Source organism: Henckelia pumila, unplaced genomic scaffold, assembly GCF_033568475.1.
Source record: "Henckelia pumila isolate YLH828 unplaced genomic scaffold, ASM3356847v2 CTG_461:::fragment_3, whole genome shotgun sequence".
NCBI classification, from domain to species: domain Eukaryota; kingdom Viridiplantae; phylum Streptophyta; class Magnoliopsida; order Lamiales; family Gesneriaceae; genus Henckelia; species Henckelia pumila.
The window spans coordinates 12,088,398-12,099,911 of NW_027331831.1; the positions used below are offsets into that span (position 1 = coordinate 12,088,398).

General features: G+C 33.5%; 1 protein-coding gene across 1 annotated transcript; it reads right to left on the reverse strand.

Moving 5' to 3' along the window:
- Positions 1-503: 503 nt before the first annotated feature.
- LOC140872013 (nuclear transport factor 2-like) lies at positions 504-2,898 on the reverse strand. The gene is made up of 8 exons (XM_073274751.1): positions 2,725-2,898; positions 2,104-2,398; positions 1,695-2,023; positions 1,409-1,604; positions 1,165-1,286; positions 1,017-1,079; positions 733-799; positions 504-625 (listed from the first exon to the last, which is right to left on the reverse strand). The coding sequence occupies exons 1-8, from the start codon at positions 2,896-2,898 to the stop codon at positions 591-593; spliced, it is 1,281 nt and encodes a 426-aa protein (XP_073130852.1). The 3' UTR covers positions 504-590.
- Between the last annotated feature and the right edge of the window lie 8,616 nt (positions 2,899-11,514).

The window sequence follows — 11,514 nt, forward strand, 5'->3', positions numbered from 1 at the left end:
TTTATATTTACAAAATGGGTTGCAAATTTTAAATACTAATAATCTAATATAGAAATTAAGCTAAATCATTAATTTGAAAATTAGACTATTGTATTAATTTAAAAATAATAGTTTTTCTTTGAATGTAAAATTTATTGTAAAAATTCTTACTATACGTACAATTCGAAAATTGAAATTTAGCAAAAAATAAATAAATAAATTTAGAAACCTTAATTTTGTTTTACTAGTAGATAAAATAAATTTATAAATATATTTTTGTTTATTATAGCCCGTCTAGCCCGCAACCCGTGGCATGGCGGGACGGGGCGGGTCAGCCCGTTTGATAGCCCTACGCCTCTACCTATAAACATAAATTTTTTTCTTTCAAATATTTAGTTATATAATTTTTCTGGGCAACAATATTATTCAATCACATTAATCATTATATTGCAAAAAACTCAATGTCAAGTGTCGATCAATATAACTTTCTATGCAGATTTGACAAGATTATAAATTAAATAAATTTCGTTACATCGACTATATTCACCAAATTAACATTGAAATACAAATATTCATGCATTAACATGATGTGCAATTAAATTGACTAAAATCTATCTGCTTTCACGTGCGTAGGACATACTTTTTCCTGATATCAAGAAAGAAAAGTAAATAAACAACCATTCCATATTAAGGTATAATTCATAAATTGTATAAAAGGAAACATGAATGGCAAGTTAAGGAATTCTCACTTACCACGATCGGAGGCCGATCTCCTATATGCCATGTAGGATTCCTTTCGGCCAAATTTAACACGATGAGCCTGAAAAAACATTACATCAGTAATTGAAGAATTTTGAGTAAAAGAAAAACATCATTAAAAGTGAAAAAACATTCGCGATACCTAATCAGAGTATACAATATATGATCACTATAAGTGGAAATAAAAAAAATATTATAAGATATTAATCAACTCAGTTTGTACATTAACTAGGGATGAATATCGAGAGTTTCATTCAATTTCGAAATGGAATAAGCACCTCAACTGCACGACGTGCAGAATCCACAGATTCGAATTCCACGAATCCACAACAGAAACCATCCTGGCCAAGAATGTTGAACCAAGTCATAGTGATGCTAAGACAGAAAACTGCAAAGTTAAATGTTTGAATCAAATCCGATGTCGACCTCTTGTCTTCTAATCTGAATACTGTCTGAATTTCTTCTAACCGGCCCGAATTGTTTTAGAACCTCCAGAAGGCGTTGTTTGGTGATATCATATGGCAATCCTCCTATGTATATTCTCTTAACTATGATGATAATCACATAATTTAAACAGCATGATACAATTAGATCTAAACAAATAGGACTAGAAATATTGGACAAAAATGTATCCTGCGTTAGGGACTTATATTAGTCTAACCGTTTGTACCTGGTTGCATCTCTGTTTCAGCGGCGTTGGAATGAACTGAAGGATTTGATTCAGTGCTCCTAGGATTTGACACTTCTGAGGCACCTTGAACAAAAGATGCTGAAGCTTTGAATGTGAGACGAGCTACTGCTTTCTTGTCGAATTTTGAATGAATGCTTGTGATTAATGGAGAAGTCGTGGGACTCGCCTTTGCAACCTTTGCATAAATCCAAATTTTACTTGATTAGAACATGGTATCAAGAAAGGAAAATAGTATAAATCTTTAAGATAGCATCACATAAAATACCATAGACGCATATGTAATTTTCGTAGATGCTTCTTTCTTAACATCTGACGTTGGCGAGAGAATTGGACATGCTTTTTCAGATGAAGCCTCCACTTCAGAAGAATTAGTAGCAGCAACTTTTGCATCAGTATCCTTAGAAACTGAAGAGTCGGATGTTTTCTCCGCATTTCCATCTTCAACCGCTTCTTTGGTTTGAGATGATGCAACTTCAGAAGAAGTAGTAGCAGCAACATTTGCATCAGGATCCTTAGAAACTGAAGATGCGGATGTTTTCTTGGCATTTCCTTTTTCAACCACTTTTTTGGTTTGAGACGATGAAAGCACGAGGCCTAAAATATTTACGAATTGACTAATATGAATCAAGAGCACAAAACTAAGAGAAATATACAGATGCAGGATAAAATTCTACCTGAATTTTGTGCTGGAGCAACTTGATACTTCTTCTGATTATCTTGGATAACAGTATTGGTGGAAAATCGAGATAGATCAACGACCTGTAAAATATCGTTCAAGACGAAGAAGCCATCCTCTTGTGTTGCCAGAAAGAATGTCTGGCTAAAACCCTTTCTAACACCATCCTTCAGAGCCAACAATCCAGTTACGGCGACAAGGATCCCTCCTTCCAAAGATTCTTGGACCTCCACAGTTTCTGTCTCAAATAGACAATATTTATAATCCGAGGACATGATCTCACCATGAATGCCCTGCATCAAGATTTTGAAAAGCATTTCTTACATTCTGTCCTTTATAAATTTTAATAAGATTTGAGTAATAACTGAAACTAAAAATTTGATGGCGAACTGAAATTTAGCTTTTAGTATTGGGCTAAATAGCTGGTGAAAGTAGCTCGTAGGAAAAGTAAAAGTCTCAGTTTCAATCGCTTTTGATCAAACGTGGCAATTAGCGCCATGGAAATCTTACGCGAAGAAATTAGATAGGTTATATCCAGATAACATAAACAGAAAAGATGATAATTCCATGTAAAATCAACTAATGTCAAGTTGTGTCTCAAACGGCTCAAGAGGATTACACTTAAGGTTGTCACGGTCTTGCTAACACCATCGGGCCCTGGCCAGCCTAGTAGGCTCGACTCCTGATAGAACTTGTGGGCAACTTCAGGAGATTTATTGAGAATCACATAGTATTTCGTCACAAATGCTTTCGCCACTTCCTGAGCAGAATATCTTGGCCTCGGGGTTGTCATTATATCTGCAGTAGTTTGAATGACAATTGTCCTGCATGTGCACTCGAGATTTAATAAAAGTTTCACCTAAAACTATACCTGATAAATACATCACCAAAATACAAGAGTGTTTATAATATAATTCGAATCTAAATGCAAACTATATGATAAAATGTTCTATATTATCATAAGAAGCAATTGGTGAGCAAGAAGCATATGGACTGGAAAGAGAGAGTTGAGGAAACTAAAGCAGGAATGGAGTTTGAAAAGAATACATTAAAAGACATGAAAATTATGAAGCCTATATAATGAGTCTCTCATGGAGTTCATAAGCCTATATAACATAGTTTATAATGTCCCGATGAAACGAATAACAATAACTATAGACAAAAGGAGTAGAGGACATATGCAAGGTTGATTGACTGTTGATTTAAGTAATTTATTCAATTAGCAAATATTCTGAACCGCTTCAGTCTCTTCCGAAACGGTAAAAAACCGCTTTTGAATCTTTAGAAACAGTTAAAGACCGCTTCCCGCGTCTAAAGTCACATAAAATAGTTGCGCAACGAGTTAACGACTTTTCAAAACTCTGGTTTCCAACAAGAGACAGATTACTAGAAGTTTGTAACCGAAAAATCATACCTAAACCAAACAAATATTGATCATGTAACTATGCATTCAACCAATACTCATCCAATCTATATTTTTCCATAGATAGAAGATAGTACTAATCAAAAGGGCTATCAGCCTATCAATACAATTCGACAAAATACCTATGCATTTAACTCAATGCATATGATATATCAGATAACTTATGACAAGCACGATCGCCTAACAAATTAGACAAGTATATCCCCGCAAAATCCAGAGCAATCTTGGTCAGGGAGACAATCCATGCATGATCACATATCGCGAATAAACTCGAAAGGTGAATGACCATGCTAAATTAGTTTTAAACAAGTTCAAAGATGAAAAACTCTCTATAAGATAGAAGCCGAAGAATCTGAATTTATTTAACATAAGATAAAAATCCAATCTTGATAACAAATTCTAAAACAAATCTTCATCTAAAAGCTACAAGTTCAATCCAACCCTCGATTTTTTTGGAAGAAATCATGCACAACACCGATCGAGGCAGAACCAAAAAAGGTACAGTCTTCCAGGCAAATAAATCAAGAAACACAAATAAAAACCGAAGAAAAATACAACCCATTTTTTATCAGGTCGTCGAAAACAAATCCAAAGATAAAAAAACGTGCAACAAATAAGCAAAAACAAAATCTTCAAACAATGACAAATCCAATCGTGCATATACAATATTGGACGAATGCATGTATATACAGCGAAAACACCTCACGAAACACTGGTTTCCAGGCGTTATACCTCTGACTTCCGCAGACTTCAAGAGAAACAAAGAAGCGTGAGAAGTGAAATGGAAGAGATTTTTTTATTTTTTATTTCTCTTTGAACGTAAAAAGACAAGATTTTGTGAATTCCCTTTTGGAGAAAACCTTTTTCCAGATAAGCAAAGACGAAGAACAAAAGAATCAAAGCAGCAAATGGCGCGTGATTTTTTTAGGAGTGGACAAGTATCACTCTAACATTTAAAGCTATTTGACAGAAAATAATTAGTGAGAAACAAAAGTCGCTTCAATGCGAATTCTCACTCCAAATCACTCAGGGATTTTTGTTTCCTAGTACGAGGAAATTAAATATTTGGAGTTTGGAGCAAAATTTCTTGTTTTCCATCGTATTTTTTTTTAAGTATATATATAAATATTATATGTTGTACACATCTCATATATTTATTTTTTATGATGATTTCATTATAGTATTTAATAAAAAAATCAATTATAAACTAGTAATTTATTTATTTTAATCGATTGGTTGATTAATTAATTAGTTAAGTAATTGATAAATGGGGAAGTGAATATGAGAAGTAATTTATTTATATACATGTATATTTAACATGCAACCAAATTTTGTATGTCACAAGGAAAAATCACAACATATCTCGAAAAGAAAAAGGGGCTGCGTCATGAAAATATATGTTGCATCTATGTATACATCAAGCTCCTTCGAGCTAGTGCTAGATTTTTCTCAAGAATTATGTTTCTATACATCAATGAATATGATAAACAAAATGCGAAAGAAGATCGAGCATTACCTTCAGTCATTGAATAATTTGCAAGTGATTTTTTGGTTTGAAACCTTATAAGCACTACAACCTTTCAGCAGATGGTGTATTTGTGTTATTATGGGGTGTATGCTTAAGAAACTCAGACCTAGCTATTTATAGGCGTTCCTCGTACCATCAATGAGTTGTTCGGGTGCACGAGAGTAAAAAAAGAATGGCGCATGTGCGTCTTAAAAGTCTAAAGTAGCTAGAGACTGTGCATGCATTTTTCGTCCAAAATGTCATACTACGATCGTTACCGACGTTGACTCAGTTATCTCTGTTTTTGTTTTGATATGTGCCATAATATGATTTGTCAATGTTCAAATTTTTTTTACAGATAGGCGTAACTTGGTTCGCACTCATGAACCAATGTCGGATAGATTTTACTAGTTCACTCGAGCTCGTTTACTTTATTTTTATGCAAAATGTTCATCTATAGAGTAATGATAAGAGCATTTAATCTCATGAACTACTGATAGGGAATTTGTTTTGACAATCCAATCATTACATTAGTGTTTCATTGCTTTGGAGACTCCTCTTATTGCCATCGTTTCTGCTAAGTGAGGAGATTAGTGACCTGGAATACATCTTACATACGTGAAAAATATGTTCGTCATGTTCCTGTCTATAACACCAAACTCATGAACAAAACATATCTGGCATTGTTCTTGCAGTGAAAAGTAAAGCTTCTGATATAAAAATAATATTTAAAGCTTTTGATATAAAAATAATATTTATTTTTCACGCAAATCAACATATATTATGTACACAGTATTTCTTCATAGAATAGCTAACAAAAAAATGATAATTTTTCCATGAAAAAATAATAATATTGACATAAAAAATAATCTTTCGTCAATCAAATACTTTTCACTCAAATCAACATGAATTACACGATATTTCTTCATAGTTTATAACATAACTAACAAGCTAATTTAAGAATGATAATTTTCAGTGAAAAACTATAATTTGGACATAAAAAGTAATACATGAATCAAATATTTTTCATTCAAATCAACATATATTCCACGATTTTCTTCCTAACATAACTAAAAAAAAGGATACATATTTATTTGTAGTGAAAATTAATATTTTTTACATAAAAAATAATACTAAAAAGATTTACTTAAATAAAATATATTGCGCAATATTTTTTCATAACATAATTAACAAAAAAAGTTATTTGTGCAATGAAAAATAATACATTGAACATAAAATTACTATATATATTATACTATTTAATAATGCATCAACTTCTTAGAGTAACTACTTTGATGATTTTAGTAGATTGACAATTGAAAATACGCATTCTTTTATTCGATAAAATTATTATAATAATAATTAAATAATTTTTTAATCACAATTATTTACTTAAAATTTTTAAAAACAATTAATTAGGTTAAAAATCCATACACATGAATTATCATATGTATTGCTAGGCTTGATTAAATTCGTGGACAGATTTATAAATTTGTAGTTTGATATTTTCATTCATAAAAATAGATGAAAAAAAAGAAACAAAAAAAATTAAATAACATGTTATAAAATAAATAAATCAAAGTCAAATTCTCTGTAGGACAGAGCACTTACCGCTTTACCAAAAACAATAGCTGGTGGTAATGGTGCAACTCAAATATTTTAAACCACACAGCAGCCCAAGCGTCATGGTTCGATCGTTCTACCAAGTAAGGACAATTATTGCACCCAACAATCTCCCTTCCAATAATTGCACTCCTTGCAATCAATGAAAATCAAACACATAATCTTGGCTCTCATACCAATTGCAAGACCGAGCACTTGCTGCTTTACCAAAAGTTATAACTGGTGGTAATGATACAACTCAAATCTTTTAAACCGCACAGTAGCCCAAACGTCATGGTTTGATCGCTCTACCAAGCAGGGACAATTATTGCACCCAACATTCTCCATGTTAGATTTTTCTAAAAAATAATTTAATTTTTTGTTTGAAAAATAACAAATTTGTTCTAGTATATTAAATGCTCTTAAAATGCAAATAGATTAAAGCCCAATTGATCCTAATTTGCACCGGTGATTGAAAAATTAGTGTTAGGATTGCCAATGTGTTTAGAGTGGCTGAATAAATACTTTTAAAATTTTTGAAATTTTTTGGTCTGATGATTATTAAGCTGAGTTACCATCTCAATAACTATTTTTATTTGACAGATGTTTGTTCAAGAACTAAACTTATCAGCGCGAAAATTACTTGCAACAAAAATTGAGCTGAAAATAAATAAATTCAGTAGAGAAGTGCAAAAGAAATTTGTTTATGAAAGTTAGAAGGTTAAACTTCTACATCTCGTCTTCTTTTATTTCCAAAAAGATTCCACTAGAATAATATATATAACCTTTTGTACAAACCTGATCCAATCGATGACTCTCTCTCGATTGGAATTCCTAGAAACTCAGCCTATTAAACTATCTGTTCAGAAGAATATTTTTACATAATTATAACAAAATTAATTTTAAATCAATGTTCAATGGCTTTTTTAGAATTTCTTGACCGTTCTCTGGAGATCTTGAGCTTCAAATATTTATAGACAAGTGAAAGTCCATAAGAATAGTCAGTGTAGATATGCCCCAAAACATCCAACAATGAAACCGAGCATTCCATGTGTCTTTATCTTCTTTTCAAATATAGTATAGTGGCGCAAGAGCCATTTGAACTGTAGTAGAATACGAAAACTAACGACTCATTTATTCATTCGTCATTAGCAAGAATAAATTCAAAAAATCCTTGAGCATAGAAAATGGAATGGTAGATCAAGATGTTTTTCTCGTCCAAACTGATTTGCTTGTCTTTTTAGCCAAAGGATAATCCGGCCCAGATTGATTTCGAGTATATTATATTGGTCAGATCAGTTTCAACATTTTAGATTACTTATCTTGCTTACAGATTTAGTCTCCAGATTAGTTCTATCAGATTAGTTTGATTTGTTTCATAAGCTTGGTCCGGTTTGACTTATTCGGATCACTCTTGTCATCAACAAAACTTAACAGTTAAACCAACATGTCTCTATATAAAATTATGGGGAGATTGGTTGATGCGGAAGAACTATTTTCTTGATATCACTGTAGCAGTTGACCCCCGAAACTTCAAGATTGTGTTCAGTTGAGGTTGGTCAACTGAACTGTTTTCTTCTCGCGTGTCGATGTTAATTGGCAAACAAATATTATGTACAGAATGATGTAAACTAATAGATTATAACTTGTGATTAAATGGTTGTATCTAAGTAGTGAGTGAGTGAGGGTGCTCGAGTGAAAATAAGATAACTCAAATGTTTGTTTCTGGATGTTTGGAGATTTCAATACTCCTATGTCACCCTTCTCCCACCTCGGGAGGATTCATTCTAGAAGAATTTTACTATTATAATACTTTGCAATAACTCACTCCAAGACTAGGACTTACACACAATCGCCTATCACAGAACTCCTAGAATCAAGAACCCAGCCCTCGACTAATTTTTGTTACAACAAGGTTTGCAGTACTTCAACTGTTTTGCTAACACAACTCGATTGGTCAGTTTTAAACTAACTTACAATACTTGTGTTATAACTCAAAACTTAAGCACAATTCGATCCTACTAATCTGATACACTGATATATGTGTGCTTGTGTTCTTCGGCTTTTTGATATATACTTTAAAGTATGCGTAAGTTCCTCGACTTGAATGTTTGTGGATAAACTGAAGGTGTTCAGTTTACCTCTGATAACTTGAATATTTGCGCGAGTATTTTTATAAGGAGCCAGATTCATTTTCAAGCACCCCTTGATATATATTTATACTTGACGGGCAACGACTCTTTCAAATTCAAATAGAGGTCGTTAGTCTGTCTTTTCCTTGTACATTCTCTGATGTGATCGTACGCTGTTGTGCTCTGGCTTCTGAGATGTCGGATATGTATAGAAAAGTATATCCACAAGAGTTAGGTTTTGATCACCCAGTATCTTGGACGATTCATTCTAGCAATCGTTGAGCTTTGATTTAGCTTTGAGACAGTTTGACTCCGAAAAACTGATTCATTTTAGCATATGTGAAACTGATTCAGTTTAGTTCCCTAAATTGAATGAAGTTTACAGTTTAGTTCTCTAAACTGAATGCAGTTTATCTCATTTTTTCGGTTGAGCTTCATTCAAGTAAACTTAGTTAACATCTTCAGTTTAGCTCCAAGAATCGTCCATTTTTCTCCTTTGGTTATGCTCGTTGAGTGCGTGAAATTATTTATGATCTTGTTTGTTCAGTTCGTAATTCCAACATAAAATATCAATCAATTTTTTGAATCACGGAACTTGGATTTTGGCTCGTTCAACCCAATTATTAGATATTGTTTGGCTCATGAAATTAGATGATAAATTGAAAGAAAAGGAAAAGTTAAATATTTTATCACCCCAAGTTTTATAAAAATTTAAGTTAAATGCGAGATTGTATAAGGATACTGAATCTCATCATTCACAACGTATATTGATTAATAATAACATCGATTTCATATTTTTTCCAAGGAAGAGTAAATATAATGAAAAATTAGCTATTATTTTTTTATACTTCAATTGCATTTGAAATCCACTTGAATTCTATTTATCCAAATCAAAAAATTTAGAAATCAATCGTCTCAAACCAATTGATCGGAATACATACAACCTTAGATATATCCACATGGAACATGCTATTAAAATAATATTTGAAACACATAGATATGAAAATTTAAACCCAGCACCAACCTGTTTGGTTTGAAAAACAAGTTTGGCCATATACATGGTTTCTCAATTTAGATCGACATCCCAATTCACTTAAAGAAAATTCAATTGTTTTGATTTTTGGTTTATTTTTCTTATCTTGCATAAATAAAACATCATGGTAAGGTAAAAAAAGGTGGTTTAAGGCCAAAAAAATTGTGGTCTATCACTATATCACACATCTATTACACAGGAAATGTAGGGAGATTAATGCATATAATATTCAGCTATCTACTCCTTCTAACTCGACCAACTATCGTTCGGGTACTCCTCCGTGGACCTCATCCTCGGGTCTATTTGAATTTCAAGTCCTCTCATTTGTCAGCTAAGCGTTTATACGTCGCTTTGCATTTTGACCATTATTTCTTCATGGAGATTTCATTTTCCTTTTTCTTCGTCACCTAAGGAAACATGAAATTCTTCCGTTATTGCCACTAGCATGATAATGGTGTAGGATCGATCATGATCACATTTAACCTTTTAATGTAGTGATCCAACATGGAATCACTTACTAACTAGCAACTAATAGCATGCATTAAACTTAATACAACAAAATACTTAACAGAGTAAAATGTGCGGAAACATAATCCATAATTTACATATCAGCTTAGTATAACAGATCCAGGCTTAATACTGTAGTGATACAACATATCGAAAAGCTTAAAAGTAAACATTATACAGCTAATCAAATCCTGCTGTATAAAAACCCCTGACAAGCTCCGGCTCTCTAGTCCTGCCTCGAACTACCGGCTTCGTCCATACTGCGACCTGCCCCATGGAATAGGGTGTCCAAGATAACAACTAGGACCTGAGCGCTAACGACCAGTACATAAACATGAGTAAACATATGTATATAATGCATGCAACATGATGACTGGTAAAGGGTCATCTGAAAAGTCATGCTCAGTACCGGCGCCACATGAGTGCTGCCACCGCACGGATCAACCTCTGGGTGCAACCACACTCGTCTAGTACACCAGAGTAGTCAGACATACATGTCCCCACCGTCGCGATACTCTCAGTGACAAACTATCGAGTATAGAGCTGAGCGGCTCTATAATCAGGTATAACAAGGTATAGGCTCAACGTGTATATGCACATGACATATGAGTATAGAAAGCGGTAAATCATATATCATGCCATATAATAATGCCAAATAAATGCAACATATAAGCATGTATACTCGCTGACAATCTCAGTCAATGTGTACGTACCTCTAGGCTAGTTCAAGTACAGTAGGATCCTAGGTTCCAAGCCTAGATTCAAAAGTTCACTGTATCACTAAACAAGTTCTATAAGACTTAACTAAGCTAATAAGTACTCCCAAAACTTAAATAGATTCCCGGACCATACCTTCGTCCGTAGTAAGCCCTTTGATGTCGCTGACTCTGGATGACTATAACAACTTCTTTGTTATTCCAGAATCTCACTATTACCGATAGGGCCCTCAAGTGTATAACTCACACTATAAAACTGAAGAAGGAAACTCGGCAATTCGTATTCAAAAATGAACTCCAGAGGCCCCTATTTATAGGCCAAGACCCGGCCTAGGTTCGTATCCTCCGAACTTGGGTTCGGAGCGTCCGTTCCAGCTCAATGCATGCATGCAAGCCACGTCGGGTTTGGATCCTCCGAACTCAGGTTCGGACCGTCCGAACTGCTCTACGTCCGACACTTGTCAAAACTCAAGGCTTAGTCATCGTGCA

Bases quoted from the DNA above. Each gene is read 5' to 3' on its own strand.
- LOC140872013 (XM_073274751.1), bottom strand. From the start codon at position 2,898: ATGACAACCCCGAGGCCAAGATATTCTGCTCAGGAAGTGGCGAAAGCA. The intron at 2,024-2,103 runs GTAGAATTTTAT...TAAATATTTTAG, and splicing joins TGCTCCAGCACAAAATTCAG to GCCTCGTGCTTTCATCGTCT. The intron at 626-732 runs GTAAGTGAGAAT...TCTTGATATCAG, and splicing joins GAGATCGGCCTCCGATCGTG to GAAAAAGTATGTCCTACGCA.